Consider the following 23,579-nt stretch of genomic DNA (forward strand, 5'->3'; position numbering starts at 1 on the left):
CCTTGCTTAAAAAAATAGTTTTTCAAACTCATCTTTGCTTTGAAAAAATTTTAAAAAGTATGCTTGGAATAAGGTCTCTCAAAATGAATCGCTCGGTGTCCACTGACGTGAGGTCTTCTTTGTTTGTAACTTAACACCGTAGATAATTTTTTTTACTGGAAACTAAAAATTTCTAGTCGGAAGTGCGGTGACCTATCCAAATTTGTCAAGTGTAAGAAAGGTTTGTGCCTTCAAATCAATTCCCCAGGCTGATTCCTTTGGAGAACTACCTACAAAAATATGAAAAATTAGTTTGTTTAAAGAAAGACTTGAATTTGATAAGTAAGTCTAAATATGATTGCGAATGCAGCAGAAGTTCGGCTTCAAACCGACAAATTTCTTGATTATTTTACCAGCCATTTGTTTTTCAGTTATAGAACTTTTTCTTGTAATGGGCACTTCACATTGACACATTTTTGGGGCAATTACAAATGACGAAGTGGTTTCCCAGTCTTTTCAATGTAAACATCAACGGTTTATACCTTATATACAAAAACGTCAGTGGCTGAAAATAGTAAAAGTAAGTTAAAATTGGGTTTCAATTGAATATCGCGGATATCAACATGATCTTCTCGGCCATGTTCAATAATACTGTCGCCCAGGGGCGGATCTAGGATTTTTTCGAGGGGGGGGGGGGCGGATTTTGAAAAAATTTTCGAAAATTTTGATGACATTTTTTTTTTTTTTTTAGGTCGACCAAATTGATTTTTCGAGCTCTCCCAAAGCAGTGTTTTGCCCCTATTTTGGCTAAAATTTCTGCGCCAGCCACAGGCAAATTTTTGAAAAAACAGTCAAAAAAGCCATTTTTTTTGAAAAATTTGACGAAAAAATTGCGTTCTTTGACAAAAGTATCAAAGGGGGGACCCTTTGGGTCGGCAGGCGGTCGAATCCCTGAGAAGGGGGGCGTCCGCCCCCCCCTAAATCCGCCCCTGCTGTCGCCACTGTTTTGGGCTCATCCCAACAGATTTCGTTTGGTTGCAAATCTCTGCAAATAATACTGAGTTTCCTCCGTTTTCACTTTAACTCCATAGTTTACCGAAAGCAGATTTACCGGAGCACCTTATGGAAGCTCTCGTCAGGTGTATCTCGTCAGGTGTATTTTCTGCTGCCTACCTCTATTGGATCCTCATATCAAGGAATGTATTCACATCTCTACCTTAAATGTCGAAACTGTAACACCCGATGAAATAAAAGTGGAATTTACAACCAATTGAAACTGTAACAACCGATGAACTTAATTGACTTCTACAGCTAAGTGTAGATAGCGTTGATTAGTCGGTGATGTTTCTTGCAACCTTTTTTCGCCTTTAGTAACAGAATCAGCTTGGGTAACTGTTGACAAACTGTGGATACTATTCAGTTCAACTACTTTTTTGGAGGTCACTGGTTGATTTTCTTCAGCCTACAACTTAGACAACAATTTTTTTTGCCTAGATAGTCTACAATTGCATCTGCCCACGAAAACGTTTTTAATGGCAGTACAAGATGCTGGATTATCCATCCTTAGAAGTTACTAGCATCGAAGATAGTTTTGTATGTTTACTCCTCGCTTCTACCATAGCCTTTTATTTACTGATTGTTTGGCTTCCAGTTTTGTTTTGCCTAGACTGATAGCACCCCAATGCGTATCAATTCTTCAATAAACTCAAGGTGGTCTCGCTCAGTGAGCAGTCGAATTTTTGCTCAGCTTACTTTCAAGAACTCTTCACCATCTCTGGTGCTTAAAGTGTTGTAGTGTCGCAGTCGACCCCGTACTTAATATACCAAACTGACCAAATTCTTCAAAAACCGAAGCTATAAGAAAGAAAAATTTTAGTAGCAAGATACATACAAGTTGTGATAACCACTTATCCAACAATGAATCTCGCTATACACCCTCTCGGATTGAATATATCAATATGAATGACACTGATTTCAACACCGTTGAAACTGTTATTTTTTAGACTTAGGGCAGACAATTGTGACGCGATGAGCTTGTCAAAGCTGCTATTATGTAGCTATAGTGGTAGAACCCCTTTTGCCTTATGTTTTCAATTTTTCCAAAGAATGTCCCTTTTTTGAAGATGTTTTCCAAAAGTTAGATTTTATCAACCGTTAGCGAATAAAAAATTATTATTCGTTAGTTCTTTTCAAGGTTCGACAGACAAAATGATAATAATTATTGAAACATGAGTCGGTAAACGCTAATTTTTCATAAAGCTTCTCGACCTTTCCATTTTTGTTGCAAGAGTTTTATCTGCAGTAATAAGGTCAGTGAGATTGTTTTTTCTTCAGCGGCATGTGGTACAGAGAACAGATTGTTCGGGTTGTTTCTGCCTAAAACTTTGTCGCATCTTCTTTTGTCTGTTGTTGCCCGGTGTAGACATAGTGTCTCCTTTAATCAAAATGGATTTTTTTCGCTAGACTTTTTAGGCCGCACAGCAATTTTTCTACGCTATCTCGTTCTCGTACTTGCCTTAACTTGACCACACTTGTTTTTCCGAATTGTTATGCTAGTTTTTTAACCAGTTATGGCACCAGCAACAGGTACAAGCAAAAACTCCAGGTCAAAGAAGATCACATTGGCACATACGAACGCGCACCAATGTTTTTGAAAATGCGTCGATCAATTTCAGTACTGCCTTGGTACTTCGAACCCGTCTTCTTGATAAAAAACAATTTGATGTCGTTGCAGGGTATGCATAGATGAGCAATTAAGCAAACGTTTCTGACATATTTCAATCCTTCCCAAAGAACTGTTTTTCAAATAGATTTTATCAAATTTGCAAGGTCCTTGAAGACCACAAAGTGAAGATATGTTCCATCCCAGATTTGCAGTAGTTCCGGCACAAATAAACATTGCAGTTATTTGTGAATTCAAAATGGTATCAGATCATCCAACAAACACCCTACCAGACACAAAAAGATTTGATGTGGACAACAAAAACGGTACGGGAGTTACCAAATAACGCGTTCAAAAACTTTCAAATGAATTCATTTCAACGAAATAATTTGATCTGGATCTTGCGCATTCTTTCAAATTTATCAGTGTCAAGAGCGCTCATTGGCATCTGAAACTTTCCTTGGATCCTCCTTCTCCATTTCAGCACCGTTTGTTCCCTTCGCCGGCTGCTGTTTAAGGACAATATCATCCTCTTTTTACCAAATTTGTTAATCTTTACAATTTTTTTTCTTGCAGCAGTAGAATCAGCAGAATTATCTTTTTTTGCTTCTTGATAGGTAGCATCTTTGTCTTTTTGTGATAAAGTAAAATTAAGTTTATGTTTAGCATAGAGCAGGTCCGTGTTTCAGATGATAAGCTGCAATGAAGCAGAGACATTCGTGCTTACTTGTTGTTGTATCTAGATTGACCACGTTGAAAATCTGTTCTTTTCAGATCGTTTGGTAGAGGCTAGTAGCTTCTAACGCGCAACGAGAGTTTACTAAAACTGATGGTCAGTTTGAAAATTAATTTCAACTTACCATCCTCTGCAAAGTGAAGCGAAGCATTTGACTGTATGGAGCATGTGCGCAATCATTTTAATGTATTTTCCTCTTTTCAAGCCACCGTATCTGACTTGCACCAATTGAGTGTTCAGATAGTACAGATTTTCTAACTTTTTATTTCCTCCTGCTCAGCAGTGACGTGTTTGATCAAGCTCACTTCAATTCAGTATTGTATTTTGACAAACCCATATTCGGTCTGATCAGACATGAGTTCATCTTCAATTTTTTTCTTCTACATTATGAATTCATTGTCCTCGGCATTGTTTTGAAAGTTTTTTCAGTTAACATTGGAAACGGTTTGGGTTCGTTTCATGTTTGATTATTTTCTCTATTGTAATTGCTGCTTGAACTCTTTGCTGCCCACTGTATATGAGACTTAAGCTACAGACCTTACACGCGTCTTTGTTTGCCGATTGACCCTGATCAACGTCAATATGCTGAGTGGTTTTAGCAACCGAGTTGAACTCTTTGAAACAACCATTGAATTTAACAGTGATTTGATTTATTGGTGCTTCAATATGATGAGTTTCTTTTTATTTTTTTCTGAACTTTTTATTTGAACAAAGAACAGCACCATGTGGATCATACGCTACTTTGGTTCTTTCAAATTTGTTTAAAAAATGAGGTTTCAGCCTCTTTGTAAGTTTTTAAGTTTTCACGCTTGAAATTTTGCAAGTTTTCCAATTATTAAGCAGCAAGTATAAAAATTCAAAAAAAATCCTGGAAAAATGAAGTCAACAAGGCATGATGAAAAAAGATTTACTTCTGATATTCTATTAAAAACTAACCGCAAGCGTGGGGTTCGTTTGGTTAAAAGTTGATAAGTAAGAGCTTAAGTTTTGTTTTTTAGGTGTTTAAGTAGATTTTTTGGGTAATGATTCCACCATAAATAAATCTTTTAGGTTCCCTTTTTGGTTTTTACGTCATCTTTTGTTTAAATTCCCATTACATTCGAGGTTGTTAGCTTGAAATGACTAAAAGTATTCTAGCCCGTAGCGGGGACATAAAAACATACTAGCATCACCACCAATAATTGTAGTAGGAATACATTGATGGGTCCAATACAAAAACTTTTTTTTTTAGTTTAGTTTTCCGTTCCTGCATGCAATTCAGTATCTATGTATGTCTATGCATTTTGATGAAAATATAAATATTCTATAGTCATAATCAGTGGTCTATGAAACATTTTTACAAAATGTTGAGGCATGGCCAGCTAGTTTAGCGGGCAATAGCTACCCAGGAGTTGCTCTTCGCTGTGCTGTTCGGGAACGGTAATACCTCCTGTTCAATAAAATCCAGTTGAAATTTCATCAAAATGTGTTTTTTTAAATAAAAACCAAAAAAAACAACATAACAAAAGATTGAAACCTTTCGTTTCGGAGAATTTTTTCTCATTCAATTTTGAAATATGTCCTTGACTGAACTAGAACCCAGGCTGAAATTCAAAATTAAAATTAGTTTTTTCATTATTTTTGTGGTAAAATATCACTTGTTCTTTTTATACTTCAACAAAAATAGTTTTCTATGACTGATTAGAATAAATGTGAGACCTAGAACACGCAACTAATCAAATTAAGGTCCTAGATTGTTTTAAATTGTTTACGTTATAGATTAGTTGACTTTTATGGAAATGGGGAAAGAAAAAAGTAAACTGAAAAGGAAAATCATTTTTTCTCTAAAAATATTCAGCCCTTCCTCAATCTTTCTGCTTTGACTTCTTGAGTATCGTTAGAATCGAAGCTCTCATTTCAAATAAAAAAATAAATTGTTAATTTTTCAACAGCTTATTAGAAATGATTTTACACGTAACACTAGTGTGTAAGTCATCGTAACTGCTTGAAAAATTCTTTGGGACCTTGCTTTAAGAAACCTGACTCATCCCACTACATTTGAACTTTAAAGAGATAAAGAGAGAGAAAATGGAGAGTTTTTCAAAAGTTCAAATTATGACTGGATGTATAAAATGAAATTATTTCAACCTTCCCTTTTAAGTTTTCTTTTGACTGGGATAAAGACTCTTTCGTTATTCTGAAAAAGATACGGAACTCGGATTTGACAATGAGCAATTGTATTTCTCTCTCTCACTCTTTCAACTAGCAAAAAATTGTTCATATGTCGTAGAAAAAATTTGAACTTTTGTAAGGAATTTTTTGACAATGTGTTTTTTTTCGATTTCTACGACAACCATTCTCTTAGAAAAAAATGGATATTGTCATGTTTAATCTGATCATTTGCTCCAGTGGAATTGGGTTTTTAAACGGTTTGAAGCTAATAGAAAAGATTCATGTCTTTTCCTTTAACATTTTTCCTCTACTAAGTTTCACTTCTGAAAAATATAAATTGGAAATTCGCAAACAAGATTTAAACTAAAACTAGGCGAAGAGTTAAAAGATAAAAAAACACATTTCAGTCTATTTGAAGAGACTCGAGCGATCTCGAGAATCAATTTTTGTGCAATGGAACTTTGACTGATAGAAGAAAAAGACTCCTACAACGGCTGAGTGATTGAAACAAATCTCCGATTTTTGTCGGAGTTTCGGGCTTCTGCTGGTCCTCTTTTTTTTCTTTGAGTTTGTCATATCAATGGATTTGAAGTTCCAGTTTTTTTAAGGCTCTGCATTCTCAATAAAAGACCTGTCTCTGTTCTCGTAGAACGCTATTGACTGGCAATCGTACTTGAACAGTATTTTTCTCGGCGACTGTTCAAGGCAAATATGGGCATGAACATCAAAGCTTTGCATTGAATTATAGCTTTTAATCACACAACATCTATCCTAGAGCCGCTTTCTGCTTTCAACCAGGAGATTATTTTCATCTAACAGAAGGTCTAGTAACATCGTGCGGTTTATGGTGAACCACTGGTCAAAATCTCTGCGCGTTGGTTCAATTTCGTTTATAGGAGCTGTTACTCACTGACACATCTTCCTTTTCTACTGTACCACTACTCTAGTCCACCCTACAATAGTTTATTTAAAAACTTTACATGGAGTGGGTATTTTCTGAAAGAACTTTTTTGTGTAAACTGATTTTGGGAAATCGAAATTAAATTTGAATAGTTCTTAATTAAACTTTCTTCAATAGTTTTTTATTGATACTGTTGTCGATTGCAAAAAATTTAGTTGACCGAAATCTTGTTTTGTTTTTAGTGATGATACAACTTGAAAAAAAATAACTGGTACCCTATGGCGCCTTTTTAGCATATCCCCAGGACAACATAACGCTAACATTTACGCTTCAAAGACATAAAATGCATGCCATCAGACCAAAACAGATAAAACTGATGTCTCGAGGAAGGCTTGCCAGACAAAAATAATATTTGTAACTGAAACTCATAATTTTCCAATTGCAAAACTAAAAAAACTTCTTTTGTTTTTTCTAAGGCATGCCAAAAAAGATTCAGCCAAGCTTAACTATCCGCTAGCGTAAAAAATTTCACGTAGTCTCATAAACAAAATAATCGAAAAAGTTCTCCGCTGCTAAATTTTATGCATGCTTGAGAATTTTAGGCAAAATCAGAAATACTCGGAAGAATACCATAAAAACGATGCTGCTGAGTTTTATTATCCACTAGCGTAATCTTTCTAACGTTGTCTCTTGCAAAGAAAAAACAAATTAGTAAAATCACCGCAACCCAACTAAGTACACGCTTTGAAAACATACTGATTTTCTTGATGAAATTTGTGACACTTTTTTTAGAGAAAAACGTAATTCATAGTAGTAACTGTAAAAACTAGTAATTCTGATGAAAACGTTCGACTTCCAAAACAAGAACGATCGACTTAGAAAACCACCATGCAGATCAAATCGATGGATGTGCCCCAGGAAAGACTGTAACAAATAAACCAATCGCATGAATTTTTTTTGCAGTTTCGAAGATATTTATTTTTCCCAATCTATTGCCAATTGACAATCACTTTTCCACGTTCTCATCGAAGCTAAAAATTACTGACTTGAAGCAAACAACACAATGATCTGAACTTTTTTTTTGAGGCTTTACGTTCTTTCTCAATTTTATTATTTGATCACGGGGTGCTGCAAACTTTATCTATCATGACAATTGATGGAAAAAATCAACCATGACAATTGATCTAACATGACATTTGAGGAAAAGTTGCTGTTAACTAAAACTCGATGAACAACCTTGAAATTGGCAGTGCTCCTGGCAAAAACTTGCCACAAACTTGGCTTGCTTCATTGACTCGATACATTCAAGCTCAAACTGACTGTAGTACTAATGATCTTTAAACTTTTTAAAATCTTCAAAAAAAACATCAAAACAGACTTTACATGCTTTTGTGTTGAACGGGTATTGTCGTTCACAGATTTATCCAGTAACTTTTTTTAGGTTATTTAAATGTTGAAAAACTTTATCCAGAGGCCGTGCTGATTGTTCTGGTGAAAAATTTGAGAAAAGTCAAAAAAATATTCGGTATAGAAAATAATCAGAATAAAAAAGTCTTGCCATTTTTGCTCAGCAAATTGTACCATGCTATAGTGGCTTACATTAAAAAGTATAGGAAATCAAAATTTTACCATGCTATGGTGGTTTAAATTAACAAGTATAGGAAATCAGGATGAAATGATATTTCAAAAAACACAATTACAACAAAGCCCACGCTTGATAGAGTTAGCTGAATGGTTGGTGTATTATCAGTATTTGGGTTCCTTCATGAATACAAAGTCTCATGTTCTTGTATACATGTGGATAATTTTTCAACCTTCGTCCATGAAAAAAACGAACAAAAATTCGACCACCATTTGAGCATTTAGTAACCAATGACTTCATGCTGGTCTGAGTTTGTGTTCGCTATGAAAAAAGTAATGTCAGGTTTCAATATTGTTCTAAATGCTGCAGCTTGAAAATTGATATTTAAAATGCTTGCGAGTTTTACAGCCCTCAGTAAATTGCACTAATAATTTTCGTTTCCGCTTTCACTCATGATATTGATTTCATTCAATCTTTTATCGGAACATAGGTAAGCTGTTGATGCACGCACGCTGTTCCAAGAAAAACACTTCACCCATTTTTCTACAGCGGCGTCTCAAACTTCAAACCAACTGAAATGGTTCAATTCGGCAATTTAGAAGAAACCAAGTCCAGTGGAGCCTCCTGAATTAGTTTGAGATCATATGCTAGATTGAAATGACTGTGTTGATTAGAATAATTGATTCCTTGACTATTTAAAAAAGCGAAAATCTAGTTTCCTAGCGTTTTTATCCCTTTTTAGCTATCAGTCGTTGATAAAAGAATACCTGCAATGAGTGGACTGGACTTGTTCAATTTGGAAAAACATATACTGTTTTCGTGCACATTGCCACAATCATTCAAGGAACTGGCTTTTTTAAGCAAAATTATCATCAAGAAACTAGCTTTTCACAGCAATTGTGTTCGAAAAGATACTCGGTGAACTTTAGTATAAAGCAACATTGCCATGTTATCCATTTTACGCACATATGGGTTAGCCTATGTGAACTAAGTATTCTTTATCTTAATGCTCTGACATAGTAACCAAGTCATTTGGAGATCATCTCAGAAAAAGTATTATTGTAACACCACTGATTAGATGCTTGTCGCTTGCTAAAAAATCACATGCAACTTTACCAAATAAACAGACATCCCTAAATGCAGTCACGAGCCGCTTACATTCCGTGACAAAGACGTCCAGCCCGCCCATCAATACCATAATTACCTGACGGATCAACATCGAATTATTAGCTTGAAAAGCAAACACTAATCGTTTTGAATCATTGCCGTATCATAATTCGGTCTCAATGAAAATTTTATAAGCAAAATTAGCATCAAATCTAGAAGTTTTTCCAAATTTAAAGATTTTAAGCATTCGGAAAACATAGTTAAAAGGGAGTTTTTGACCAACTAAGGTGCGTCTCGATAAGCTGCCTCTGTAGCATTAGTTCGCAGGAAATCACGACGGTTTTGAGCAATGAATTAAGATCTTCAAGCGAGTTCTCTGGAAATCGATAAATTTGTTGCTATCTCCTAAAACTTCAATTTGTGCCTTGGAAGAACAGCTGAGTAAATTGGACCAAATAATGGAGCGAAGACGGTTCCAAACTTCAAATTAGAACATTGGACCAACCGGTGAAAGAAACTGACCATTTTTTTGAGCAAGGGCGTTTCCAACCTTTTAATTCAGGTGCTGCCAGATAAGTTCCCATTACACTTTGCTATAGCTACTCTAAATTTCCAAACCTGTTCAATTCCCATAGCCTAAACGCCGAAATCCACTAAACCACAGTTTGAAATGGCTTGAGACATTTGGCGTGGTTGCTTGATTATGATAGAATTTCTGAATTAGTTTGAGATCATATGCTAGATTAAAATGACTGTGTTGATTAGAATAATTGATTCCTTGACTATTTAAAAAAGCGAAAATCTAGTGTCCTAGCGTTTTTATCCCTTTTTTGCTATCAGTCGTTGATAAAAGAATACCTGCAATGAGTGGACTGGACTTGTTCAATTTGGAAAAAAAGATACTGTTTTTGTGCACATTGCCACAATCATTCAAGGAACTGGCTTTTTTTAAGCAAAATTATCATCAAGAAACTAGCTTTTCACAGCAATTGTGTTCGAAAAGATACTCGGTGAACTTTAATATAAAGCAACATTGCCATGTTATCCATTTTACGCACATATGGGTTAGCCTATGTGAACTAAGTGTTCTTTATCTTAATGCTCTGACATAGTAACCAAGTCATTAGGAGATCATCTCAGAAAAAGTATTATTGTAACACCACTGGTTAGATGCTTGTCGCTTGCTAAAAAATCACATGCAACTTTACCAAATAAACAGACATCCCTAAATGCAGCCATGAGCCGCTTACATTCCGTGACAAAGACGTCCAGCCCGCCCATCAATACCATAATTACCTGACGGATCAACATCGAATTATTAGCTTGAAAAGCAAACACTAATCGTTTTGAATCATTGCCGTATCATAATTCGGTCTCAATGAAAATTTTATAAGCAAAATTAGCATCAAATCTAGAAGTTTTTCCAAATTTAAAGATTTTAAGCATTCGGAAAACATAGTTAAAAGGGAGTTTTTGACCAACTAAGGTGCGTCTCGATAAGCTGCCTCTGTAGCATGAATTCGCAGGAAATCACGACGGTTTTGATCAATGAATTAAGATCTTCAAGCGAGTTCTCTGGAAATCGATAAATTTGTTGCTATCTCCTAAAACTTCAATTTGTGCCTTGGAAGAACAGCTGAGTAAATTGGACCAAATAATGGAGCGAAGGCGTTTCCAAACTTCAAATTAGAACATTGGACCATCCGGTGAGTGAAACTGACCATTTTTTTGAGCAAGGGCGTTTCCAATCTTTTAATTCAGGTGCTGCCAGACAAGTTTTCATTACACTTTGCTATTGCTACTCTAAATTTCCAAACTTGTTCAATTCCCATAGCCTAAACGCCGAAATCCACTAAACCACTGTTTGAAATGGCTTGAGACGTTTGGCGTGGTTGCTTGATTATGATAGAACTTCTGAATTCTTAATCAGAAAAACTTTGAAACTAATTGTAAACAATTTTTCCTCCTTCTTCCCAAAATGGTATGAGTGCAATGGTTTCTGTTCGTAGAAGTACCAACAGATTTTAATCTCTTCGACAACTTAAAATCCAAATTTTTTAACTTTTTGGTTAATAACCGCAAATATAACCGTTTTTCTTTCACCACTAATTTTTAGCAAGTGTGCTTTTTAGCAAGTGTGACTCAACGTATGATAAAGAAAAATGTCCGAGCAGATAATTTTTATTTTGATTTCAGCAACAGGGTAGTTGACATTCGATTTTGTGATGTGAGAGTTATAGGAACTAACTGGATTGTTCATAACCAAAATAGTAGTCCTTTCTATCTCTTATACCTTTGAAACCTACCAAAATGGGAAAAATCTGAAAAGTATTGCCTTCCCAAAAAAGCAAACATAATGAATGAGATTCGATAATGGGGTCGACGCTATAACTGAAAACCTCAAAAGCAACCTTCCGATTGATTTCGGTGAATATTTTCTCGGTTTCATCACATTCTAATTTTGTGATTTCACCCGTTTCTCAGAATATGGTCCAGATTTTTTTCTTTTGACACTATTAGACTTGCTTTACATGAAAGTTTTTGTTAAATGAATGGTGAACACTAGATTTGTTGTTTCAATTCTTCATTTGCCTTGTAGAAAAATATATTCGACTATTATATAAGTAAAGTTTTCAATAAAAAAAACATTTGAGAGAGGCTGATGACACCAATTTAATAGTAAAGGAACGTTTGCTGCCACTAAAATTAACGGCCAATTTTTATTTTAATCCATTTTTTTCCAAAACCTGATCATTTTGATCTCAAAAAAACATACAGACTTAAGATTACTTATTGGCGTCAATTAAATTATAAGTTGGCAAGTTCCTTGCTGGTATGCCAAATAATTCAAATTTTTTGTCTGTGAACGATTGATTAGATTCTTTTTCGATAATGAATGTCAAGTTTTGTTATTCTAACAATATGAAATCACCAAGGTAAGGCTTTGGTCAGCAGCGTAATTTCAACGATTGTTCCTCTCTTATTGAAGCTAGACAAGGAAAGTTGTTATTGGGCCACTTTTTTGTGGGTTGAATTAGTGATAACATGGTTTATTCTTGAGTTTTTTGCGTTGGAAAAACTTTGAAACTCATCAATGTAAGATTAGATCCACATGTCTTGCAATTACTAAAAAAGCAAACTCGTTAGAAATCGAATGTTCCTGTCAGCGAAAGCCTAGCTTTTCACCCTCTGTTGTATAAGTTTCAAATTTTTTCTTGTTTGAATTTTAGCAGCGCCCATCTACCAAAATGTTTCCGGTTGTTTTGATTTATCATCTGTTTGAATGCTTTTTGCAGTTGAGTTGGCATACTATGATTTTAAGGGTTGTACGCAAAAATAAGGGTCAGGCCATCCACAACATCCATAATATACCTTGAATCATTGATTTAATCTGTACGTTCATCAACATACGCCTAGTCAAATGACCATAATCCGTCTATGCCAAAAACGGTTTCTCCGCGACGCAATGTTTTGTTACGAACCGTTCAAATTTTTGTATATGCAGGCTCTTATGTGAACGTTTTCCCTTTTATTTCGTAAGCTCTAAAGTTCAATACACTGCCAAACAGTGCTTGACATCTACTGGTAAGTTAGTTTTCAAAAGATTTTCTTCAGCTGATGTGAAATTACTATATTTTTTTTGCTTTCGTCTGATACGTCGTAGTAGAATCTGAAACTCTATCAGCTGATTCGTACAATTTAGAGCCGTCTTATTCTCCATATTTGTCTAATTTGAATTTTTGTGTAGTCTGATTTTAATTTCACTGTTTGCGACAGTTCTTCCGGTTCTGCTTTGTTCAACGCTTTTCGAACGGGGATTTGTTGAAAGTTTCTTGAATGAAAGGGTGGCTTAAGATGTTGAAGGTGAAATTGTGCGACCTCTGCTTGTTTCGTCTGCTGTGCCTTGATCCACGCAAACTCGGCATACTTGTTTGTAGCTTGCTGTGGTCAATACAAAAGCCTTTAAAATCAGCATGAAAGTAGGGTTGTAGAGTTTTTTAGGTTGTTTTCGTGTGTCATAGAAAAAATGATGATCTAATACCGGTTCGACCTTTTCAACGTAATTTTCTTCAATTTTTTTGGTTAATATGATTCGCTATGATTTTTAAAAATTTCCAGTATTTGTTAAGCATTTAAGGGATTCCCTTTCAGACTTTGCAAAACTTGGGTTTCCCTGGTAATGAGAAATGAAACTATGCAAGATTTTTTATTGTCATTTTTTATTAATAACGTTCTAGGCTCATTTTGTTAGGCAAATATCACGTTATGAAAATACAAAATAGTATAAAATTTTTTTATGCGATAAAATATAAAATATAGATATTAGTTATTCTCATAGCTTGTTTATACCAAACATCAAAACGGATTTTCTTTCTAAGCTATATGTTGAATTTTTATTTCCACTATTTATTGATTTTTTCACAGTCTAAAAAATCTGAACAAATATATATATATATTCTGTATAAATTGAGTATACAAAAAATTAGTTAAAAAATGAAATAAATCAATTTTGTTGTTAATGAAACCGTAGGCAAATGAAAGCAAAAAAAATTCCAAAAAGGATTTAATATAGAATCGATTGCAATTGATTTTTAAGCTATTTTTTTGCAGTAAGATAAAAGGGATTTTTTAAGGTGTCTGCTACATTATCTGTATAAAATCGATTGCTTTTTGCACCACTTTCTACATTTCAATTGGCCAATTTTGATCTTGAATAACATTTTTTATCGGCAGAAAGATATTTAGGACGTTTATTTCAAACCCTGTCCCAAAATAGTTTCAATTTGAATTAAGCCATGCAATTTGGTTTCTTACAACTACAAATGGATAGTGATTAATATGGACTTTACAGATTTTCGAACAAAATTAAACAATTTACATTCATTTAGAGCTGCAAAAGCTATCGGGACATTCAGAGCTTCATGATAAGAGCAGTCATGTAATACCTAAAATCAGGGGCGGATTTAGGGAAAGAGCGGAGCGGACTCCCCCCCCCCCCCCCCGAGGGATTCGACCCACTGCCGGCCCAATGGATCCCCCTTTGGTACTATTTTTTGACATCCAATTTTATGACAGCGCCAATTCATATTTATTTTGAAGGGAAGCGCGTGCCAAAAAAAAACACATTTTTTTGGTCAACATTTTTCCAAAAATGCCAGAAAACGCATTTGGCCTGTTTCATTTACGAAAACTTGCCTGAGGCGCAAAACACTTGGTCAAAATGGGGTCACTATATGATTTGAGAGAGCTCAGAATATCAATTTGGTCGACTTCAAAAAAGGTCGACAAAATTTTTAACTTTTTTTTGAAAATCCACCCCCCCCCCCCCCCTCCCTTCGAGAAAATCCTGGATCAGCCCCTGCTCAAAATCAATTTAGGTAATCGACCATTGCAAATATTTTGCTCTTGTTCAAACTTGTTTGAACTTTTCTAATTTTTCTGAAATTTTATGATTGTAAAGATTATTTCCAGCTTACTTTTTTGTATCCACTCCGTTTTATAGTATACTGCAGACTTGTTATGTCAAAAATATTTCCAACTTTCCACGGAATCAGATCGTTCTTCTCAATCTCAATTTCCTCTTGGCCCAGTCCTTTTTTGGCATGTGCCGCTCGCAGCTTTGGTAAGTAATCTATTGAAAGTTTATGGTATAATAATTTGGTCTATTAAAAAAGATAGGCCCATAAAGAAATAATGTTAGTCCAGGGGCGGATCTAGGATTTTCTCGAGGGGGGCGGGGGCGGATTTTCAAAAAAAATTAAAAACTTTGACGACTTCTTTTAAGGTCGGCAAAATAAATTTTCCGAGCTCTCTCAAAGCAGTAAAAAGACGCAGTCTTGGCCAAATTTTCTGCTCCGCAGGCAAATTTTTTAAAAAACAGGTTAAAAAAGCCGTTTTTGGGCACTTTTCGGAAAATTTCAAAAAATTGCGTTTTGTTTGGCGCGTTTCCCCCTCAAAGTTAGAATATATTGACGCCAAAGGCGCCTTTAGAAAAATTTTAGGGTCGGTCGTCCAAAAATGGATTTCTTAAAAAGTTCAATGGGGGTACCCTTTGGGTCGGCAGGGGGTCGAATACCTGAGGGAGGGGAGGCGTCCGCCCACCCCCTGAATCCGCCCCTGTGTTAGTCCCTAAAACTTTCCTTGAAGCCCAAAAATTTTTAAATGCTTTTTTTTTAAAAGTAAGGGTAATTTCCTGGATGTTTTCCCAGGTTAACATCCAAACTTTGAAACTATCTTTTGAAACTAACCTCCACAACTATCTTTTTCCATTAAGAGTTCTGTTTACATCAAAGTGACAATTCACTCATAATTAATTTCAAAAGTCTAAATTTATAAACAGTCTGAGTAGTCTGAATTGTCTGACTAGTTACACTTGAAACAATCAAATGTATCACTTTAGAAAAGATTCGAAAAAGTATTAGTCATACAAGAAGGATCCAAAAGCCATATGCTTACCTATCAAAGTGCGGTTTGTTTGAATAGCCACAAGTGCTGCGTCAGTGAAATCATCGTATTTGTGCAAAAGTCCTCGGCCTTCGGGGTGTATATCGTGAAATGTTATGAACTTATTTCTGTTTTGGCAAAACGGTACAGATGACTGAGAAAAGTCATTAGAAGTGCGCGAACTAAAAAAAAACGCGAGGCTAGGAAATAGTTAACTTTTCAACCAATTAACGGATAAAGTAAGAAAAATAATTAATAGACATTTAGTTATATCGGTTCAATGATTGAGGTCAGATCTTGTTAACTAAGCCCCCCCCCCCCCCATCACAAAAGGGGGGAAATTCGTTAAAAGGTACAAAATTCCGTTGATTTTTTTTATAGGGGTAGCAATTATTTGCTTGGTACAATAGTCAACTCAGCTTCTTACATGGCATTAAGGATGGATGAAGTTAAGTATCCCCCCCCCCTAAAAAAGATCAAGTTAAGATCTTCCACACCAGTGTTCAACTTATATTAAATTTTCTAAGCGCTCTATTCTGATTGGCTAATTCGAACTAAGAACCAAGTTGACCTCTGTCTTCATATGCGGTGCGGCTTGGAGAGGGGGGGGGGGGTGGAGGATGTTAACTTGTTCCAATTAAATTAGATTTTATTTGAGACAGCAAAAACAGCGATGCAATTTTATCTGTATAATTTAGAATAAACTTGGTTCTGAGAAATTTTTGAGTTTTTAGTGATCTTGTTAACTATCGCTACCGTTGTATCTAGTAAAGAATTCAATGCTGAGCATATATAAATGCTGTGCCATCTAACGAGTTTCCCCTGTGTTGCAAAGGGGGTAGGTGTAGTTACCGATTTTTAGCGAATTTTCTTAGACTTATGTACCGTTTTAGATCAATCATGATTCCCAAGATTTTCTCCCGAAACTGAAAAAAGTCAAGAAACCAAGTTCACCTGAAGTTTCTGAAAATTTATAATAATTTTTAATTATCAGCTAATCACCGTATGCTTTTAGGATTCAATTTTTCAAAAAACCTTTTCAAACTTTTCCAGTTGTTCTGCTTTTAAAAAAATTAGTTTTCAGCGCAAATCCAAAAAAAAGACAAAAGTAAATTTTTAAAGGAACAGTTAACGTTTTCCTACCCTTCGCTCTGATATTTTGAAACAAGTAAATTAGATTCAGAAATAATTTTAACAAAGATCAGAATGAATAAGCAAACGACAACTAATTTAAAAATCGAAGTCGAATTTCTTTTCACCACAGCGAACCTCATTTGACTGTTTATTGATCGTAACAAAGTTATGTTTTCGTAGTTAACCTCTTTCTTACTGATTAAATTAGTACTACGCTGATACTTGCTTATACTTGTTACAAACAAGTCTCGTGAATTTTAGCATAAATGATTAAATTCGTAATTAAATGTCACAGATTTTCTTCATTAAAACAAAAAGTATAAGAAAAATGTACAATGATACTATTTGCAAGAATACCAGCAAACCTCATGCTATAGCAATCGATTTTTTATCGTTATTCATTGTTTAACCGTTAATTTCAATTGTTACATAAATACGAAAACTTTCGCATCAAAAATTTAAAAAAGAAAACGGTTTTGCACAGAGTAAATGAAATGATAAATAAAATATATATATTTTTTAAAATCATAGTTCAGAAGGCATGGAAGTTTTCAGCAAATAGGATGAAAAATCAAGCTTTTTTAAAAAAATCTTCGTTTAGCAGGAGTATATTGATTTACTTTCAAACACACTCATTTGTGTAATCTGACAATTGACAAGTACAAATCATTCACCAGGATACAAACGCCGATACATCACCTTTTGGCTGCGGGCAGAAAGCAGATTTTACGTTATACAAATAAACAACTAAAAATGATTATGGGAAGTTCATCCAAATAAATGCGGTGTCATCTAACGAGTATCCCCTATGCTGCAAGAAGGAGGGGTAGTTACCGACTTTAGCGAATTTTTTTTAGACTTATGTACCGTTTTAGACCAATCTTGATTCCCCTGATTGTCTCCCAAAACTGATAAAAATCAAGAAACCAATTTCACCTGAAGTTTCTGATAATTTAAATTAACGCTTAATTATCAAATAGTCGCCGTGTTTTTAGGATTCACTATTTCTGAAACATTTTCAAACTTTTCCAGTTGTTCTACTACTTAATTAAATTTTTTAAAAATAATAAATGAATATGCAAAAAAGGCAAACTTTTTTTAAAAAAATCTTCGTTAAGCAGGAGTAGATTTACTTTGAAACACACTCATTTGATTACTTTGACAATTGACAAGTACACTTCATACATCAGGATACAACTGCCGATAGCACACCATTTGGGAGTCGGCGGAAAGCGAATTTCACGTTATAAAAATAAACAACTAAAAAGGATTATGGGAAGTTCATCCATACTATATATTACATCCAGTTGAGAGCGCAGAAGTTTTGTTTAATCTGACAAATATGTTTTACATCCATATTTTAAACTACCTGCAGTGGTGTGTGCGCTTCTATTTTTCCCTCTCTTTTTCAGACTAATTTCTGTCTTGCTATCGGCCGTTCTGTTTTTCGTGTGTTTCAGGTCAAAATGGCCACTTTTTTCATTTCTCATAAATGTTCCAGTCCGAATCAAATTTCAAAAATTTAAAATTCTGGAACATTCTGAGCCTCTTTCTCACTGTAACTTCAATGACAACGCCTTTAAGGCTGTTCTCGGCGTTCGTCCGAAGGTTCGACTGTGCCACTCGGGGGAATGGCACAGATGGACAGAATACTACAATGATCCTGTTCATCAACATTTTAGGAACATCAGAAACATGCCTTTCATCGAACTCCATTCTCTTCAACTGAGAGGTGTCAGAGGATTCAGGAATTCCCTGTACACGGATCTCAAGTTGACGATCGGTATTAACTGAAGACCGTTTCAATTGATTTGATATTGCTGGAACAGTAGTTGCACTGGTATCTTTGACTAATTTACCAAGTGTAATAGGTAACTCAGAAAGAGCTTCCTTGCGAATGTCGTCTTTTACACTCACATGAGAAACAGATAAAGTTTTCTTTAGAAAAACAAATTACAACTGAACAAAGGCAACTGCGCCATAGCAACCCGGGCAATGGGAAGTCCTGAGCAGTTGTAGTGATACCAGATTTCACAGATGTCGCAGTGAATCCACGGGGAACCTCCACCTTTGATGCACTTCGCACACTTCTCGTCGTCAGCTTCCGTCTTGGATGACTTCGTCCAGCTCGCATAATGATGTGAAACTAAAAAGTCTATCACAACCGTTAGGCTAAACTCGGAGTTGCGAAAAGGTTTGAGGTTTACTTTTTTCATAAATTACTTCAAGTACTGTATTTTCATGTTTCCTGGTTTTGCCTCTGCTTTTCTTATGTAAAACTTATATTTTTTAAAACACTTTCAAAAAGTAAGAGTTCATTGTTTTAATATCCTTTATTTTTGAGGTGGTGCGCTGGAGAGGAAGGATCTGTCAATCAGGAAGGATCGGCCAGGTTTTTACCAATAGTATCGGATGTCTATTGAAGGAGTTTTTAATTTGATGAACACACCCTATGAAGGCAGGATAGGTAAATTTTTATAACGCATTTTCATAGAGCAGCCAAAAAAAAGTCTACAGAGAGGAGCAAAAAACGTCTTCTGAGAGCGGACAAATAAACGTCTACTCAGAGCGAACCAAAAAACGTCTACAAAGAGCGGACAAAGAAACGTCTACACAGAGCGGACAAAAACAAGTCTACGCAGAGCGGTTAAAACAACGTCTACCCAGAGCGATAGAAGAAACGTCTACAAAACAGTTGCAGTGCGGACAAAAAAAACGTCTACAAAACAATCGCTTATCTCTTTTGATTTTTATGTATGAAACTTTTCAGAATTGAAAAAAATACAGTCCAATTGATGAAGATTTGTCATTACTAAAAAAACATCAGTTTTCATTTTTAAGGACTACAATTACAAGGCAAAACTGTGCACTGGATAGGAGCACAATTTTGTGTCTGTATGTTCCTGGATTCCAATTCTTTAAACATGTTAAAATTTTGTCGGAACGATCAAAGAGAAGGAAAGAACGAAAGAAAAACAAAGGGAGCGTCCTTGTTGAGGAATCCGCTTACAATGCACATAATGCACAGTTTGGCCTCGTAATGACAAACACAGAAATTATTTCTCATTTTTCGTTTTTTTTTCTCGAAAACTCCCATTTTATGTTTAAATCGAAACTTTGATAATAAAAAAGTTTGAAATATCCTTCTTTTTTAAAAATCAAATCGTAACAGTTAAATTGTAATAGAAAATCGGAATAAATAAAGGATCCTGAATTACGTTGCTGCAATTGAAATGAAAAAACAACTCTTGAATCTACAGATTTTTGCCTCGTTGTATTTTCTCGGTCAATATGAAAACAAAGCCCAAATTATATCCCAAAGTACTACCAAAATTTGATTTGTTGCTGCTTCTTAGCCAATTTAAAGGCAGAATCGAAAACTAAAAGTGTCGAATCACAAATTGAGCTTCAAAGAGTTTATTGAATTAAACAAATCAGCCATTTATAAAATTTATTCGAACTTATACAACCAGAAAGAAGACTACCGGAAAATTATCGAAGTCAGAAACAAAGAAGCTGTATCATAGCTGCACAAAATTTATTCTAATTTATACAACCAGAAAGAAGACTACCAGAAAGATGTCGAAGTCAGAAACAAAGGAGCTGTATCAGACCCGGATGCAACAATCTTCAAACCAATGCACTTCAAAACCGTGAGAGAAATACTTGTTTCTTCTGTACCAGAGGAATGTAAAAACCTTATCGTAGAGTCAAGTATAACCTCTCGGATAAAGACTGAAACCCTCCCTAATGACATTATAGTACATTCATACAGGGGTAGCACCACTGAAGAGAAAATTAGAGTTCTTAATCGGTATCTTGAACAAAAAATTAAATGCGTTACTCTCCAAGATGGGACCAACTGCATCCTAGAACAAAAAATTGCTAGCCCTGATGAAACCATTAACAAATTTTTGGAGCTTATTGAAGTAAGTACTGCCCAATATAGCCCAGATATGGTCGCTATTTGCAAAAAACCACCAATAATAAATAACCATGAAGCTAAAGTGGACATTGATGAACTTATCAATGCAATTAACGAAAACTTTGGATCAAGAGCAGATTTTGAGGTGCTAAATTTAAACTCGTTATTGAAAAATCTTAAAAATAAAGGTCCTTATAATGAGACAAAATCCACTTCAATGATAATCACGGCGTCCCTTTCTTACGTAGCTGTCTGCGTGATTTTGTTTTTGAATACTCTAGAACCTTCCAAGAACCAAATTATCTAATGATCATCCATCGCCGTCCCAAATTGGCTATAAAGCACTTTTTCAGCATTCTCAACACTCTTATTTGAATAACAATTTTAGTCCCAGCAACTTTCGAATGCACCCCTTTCAGTTTTCCATGGGTTGCAAAATTTTTTCAAAAGTTTTGTTTCAGTACCGCTCCAGCGCACTTTTTAAACCAATTTTGTGCCCCTCCAGCGCATTACGTTAACATTAATCATGTTCGATAAAATCTTTCTCCACTATTTTCATTATGTTAACCACTACTATTACTTTTATAACCATTATTATCTGAATTCCATAAAGTACCTCACTCTCTAATACTTTTAATCTTTTTAAATCAGAAGACGTCCAGCCCAATCCGGCTCCACTGATGAATTTTAATCTCATCACAAAAAGAATTGAAACCTTCAAAAATAGTATGAAAGTTTTACATCTTAATTACAGAAGCATAGCTAGGAAACCTTCAGGCCTGAAAACAATTGTAAATACGCTTGATGATAATACGATTTCCGTTTTGTTTTTGCGAAGCACATACCGACGGAAAGTAAAGCTAGATCATAAAACGATTAGCTAGCGTCTAAATAGAGCTGTCAACTGTCTCTATCATAGCCCATTCAATGTGGTTTTCGTAATATCGGGTCGATAAAATGATTACCGCTTAAAAGATATCAGCCGAGCCGCGCAAATTAACTTAAATGCATGTGAAAAAAGTGAGCTCATGGCCAGGTCTTAGTATCCCCAGACCACGAGGTCACTCGTAAAAACAGGGCTTGTACGCTATTACTATTAAGTTACTAGATCACTCTTATTTTTGTATCCTAGAGAAAATCACCCTATCCATTGGAGATGAATCGACCCTTTCCCTCTACTCCTAGCTTCTCATTGTCTGAAAACGAAATTCAATGTTACTAATTTCATTTCAGGACATCCCAGGAAGCTAAAAGTTGTTAAAAGATAAGTTCTCTAAATCTGCAAAAAACCCTTCCGATTTCCTGCTTTTTGTGAAAAAAGCGCCTTCAATGGCACACTGAAGCGAAAGATATTATGTTTGACCAGTAAAAAGTTTTTCTTACTGATGGCTTTTTTTTCAAAACGGCTATTATCTTCTCAGTTTCAGGGTGCAAGCCGGTTCTAGTATAGATTTTGATCGTGCCTCAACTGAAGATGAGGCACGACTTGATATTAGGGCAAACGGACTCTGGGGTTCACGATTCAGCCGCGCTTTCTTTGATGTGAAAATTTTCAACCCCCATGCCAAAACATCGCGAAAACTGCATAAGGATGCATACAAATACCACGAAACCCTGAAGAACTCCAAATATCAGCAAAGAATTTTAAACGTAGAGCAGAGTAGCTTCTGCCCGCTAATTTTCGGACGATGCAGCGATTGGCCGAAAAACTAAGTGAAAAAAGACAAGCAAGATATCCAGAATCTATAAACTACATAAGAACTAAAATAAGCTTCGCGCTCCTGAGGAGCTCTATACTTTGTATAAGGGGGTGCAGATCGCTACGCAAAGTTCAATTTATCGACAACTCGATAAGCGCTATTGTAAAGGAAGGACGGCTAAGATAAATTCACATTATGACGATGCTGATTTATGACTTCATTGCTGATATATATGCATTTTTATATCGCTGGTAGGCCCTATCCAGCTTGTGCACTTACCGTAACTAAACGCAAGGGCCCCTTTTGTAATTTAGTGTTTAAAAAAAATAGATTTTGATTGTCAAGCAAATTTTGAAAGTTTTTTTCGCTCCTCTACAAAGGTACCGAGCATATCCCTAGCACCTCCGGTTGCGAATGCTGCTTGTTTATTCTGCACAATGAAAGCTGTAGTCACTTTTGGGTGAAAAATGATTCGTTGCTCTTTTGTTACAGTATCGTTTTTGTATTATCATTGTATCATTCATTGTTATATTTCCGGTGGCGTGTCACGGAGCCGAATACCCGGATAGCCGAAAAATAAATTCGTTCCCGGATAGCCGAAAAACAAATTCGTTCCCGGATTGCCGAAAAATAAATTCATTCCCGGATAGCCGAAAAATGAATTCGTTCCCGGATAGCCGAAATTTTGGATCTATTTAACAATTACCCCCTCCCTTCTACCCCTCTTACCCATTTCTTACTGGTACCATAGGAAGGGAATACTGAAGAGATCCTACAAACTTACTTAAAAACAATGTTTTCTTATTTCGAATACCCTTTTTCTCTACCCACTCCCCCCCCCCCCACAAACACACGCTTAGTCCGTTCATCCTTCCTTCCCACTCCCTTCCCCTGCTCCCAATTACCCATAACCCCTACGCTTATTTACCCCACCATGCCCCCCCCCCTCCCGACAAACAAAAAAAACTATTAAGGGCCCCAACCGAAATTATAAACGATTATAATGTTAACGCAGGGGCGGATCAAGGATTTTCTCGAGGGGGGGAGAAGGGACAAATGCTTTAAAAAAGTTTTTAGGCACTTTTTGGAAAATTTTGATAAATATATTGGCGCCAAATATGTCGGCAAGGGGTCGAATTGCCTCGAATCCTGAAAAGCAAACGCCACCCCCCCCCCCCCCCCCCCACCCCCCCCCCTAAATCCACCCCTGCTTTGGTTCTGTAGCGGATTTAGGGGGGGTCGAATCCCTTTTTTGAAA

The 23,579-nt window shown here is 35.7% G+C and overlaps 1 protein-coding gene across 1 annotated transcript in view; it reads right to left on the reverse strand.

Annotated features, from left to right (window-relative positions):
- Nucleotides 1–16,844, reverse strand: part of LOC134851371 (uncharacterized) — a gene marked incomplete in the record, with an annotated part of 17,575 nt that extends 731 nt beyond the window's left edge. Inside the window, 3 exon segments of the mRNA XM_063867430.1 lie at nucleotides 14,610–14,750; nucleotides 15,575–15,744; nucleotides 16,832–16,844. Of these exon segments, the coding sequence (XP_063723500.1) occupies nucleotides 14,610–14,750; nucleotides 15,575–15,744; nucleotides 16,832–16,836 (316 nt within the window).
- Between the last annotated feature and the right edge of the window lie 6,735 nt (nucleotides 16,845–23,579).

This window comes from Symsagittifera roscoffensis, chromosome 1 (assembly GCF_963678635.1).
Source record: "Symsagittifera roscoffensis chromosome 1, txSymRosc1.1, whole genome shotgun sequence".
Taxonomy (NCBI): Eukaryota; Metazoa; Xenacoelomorpha; order Acoela; family Convolutidae; genus Symsagittifera; species Symsagittifera roscoffensis.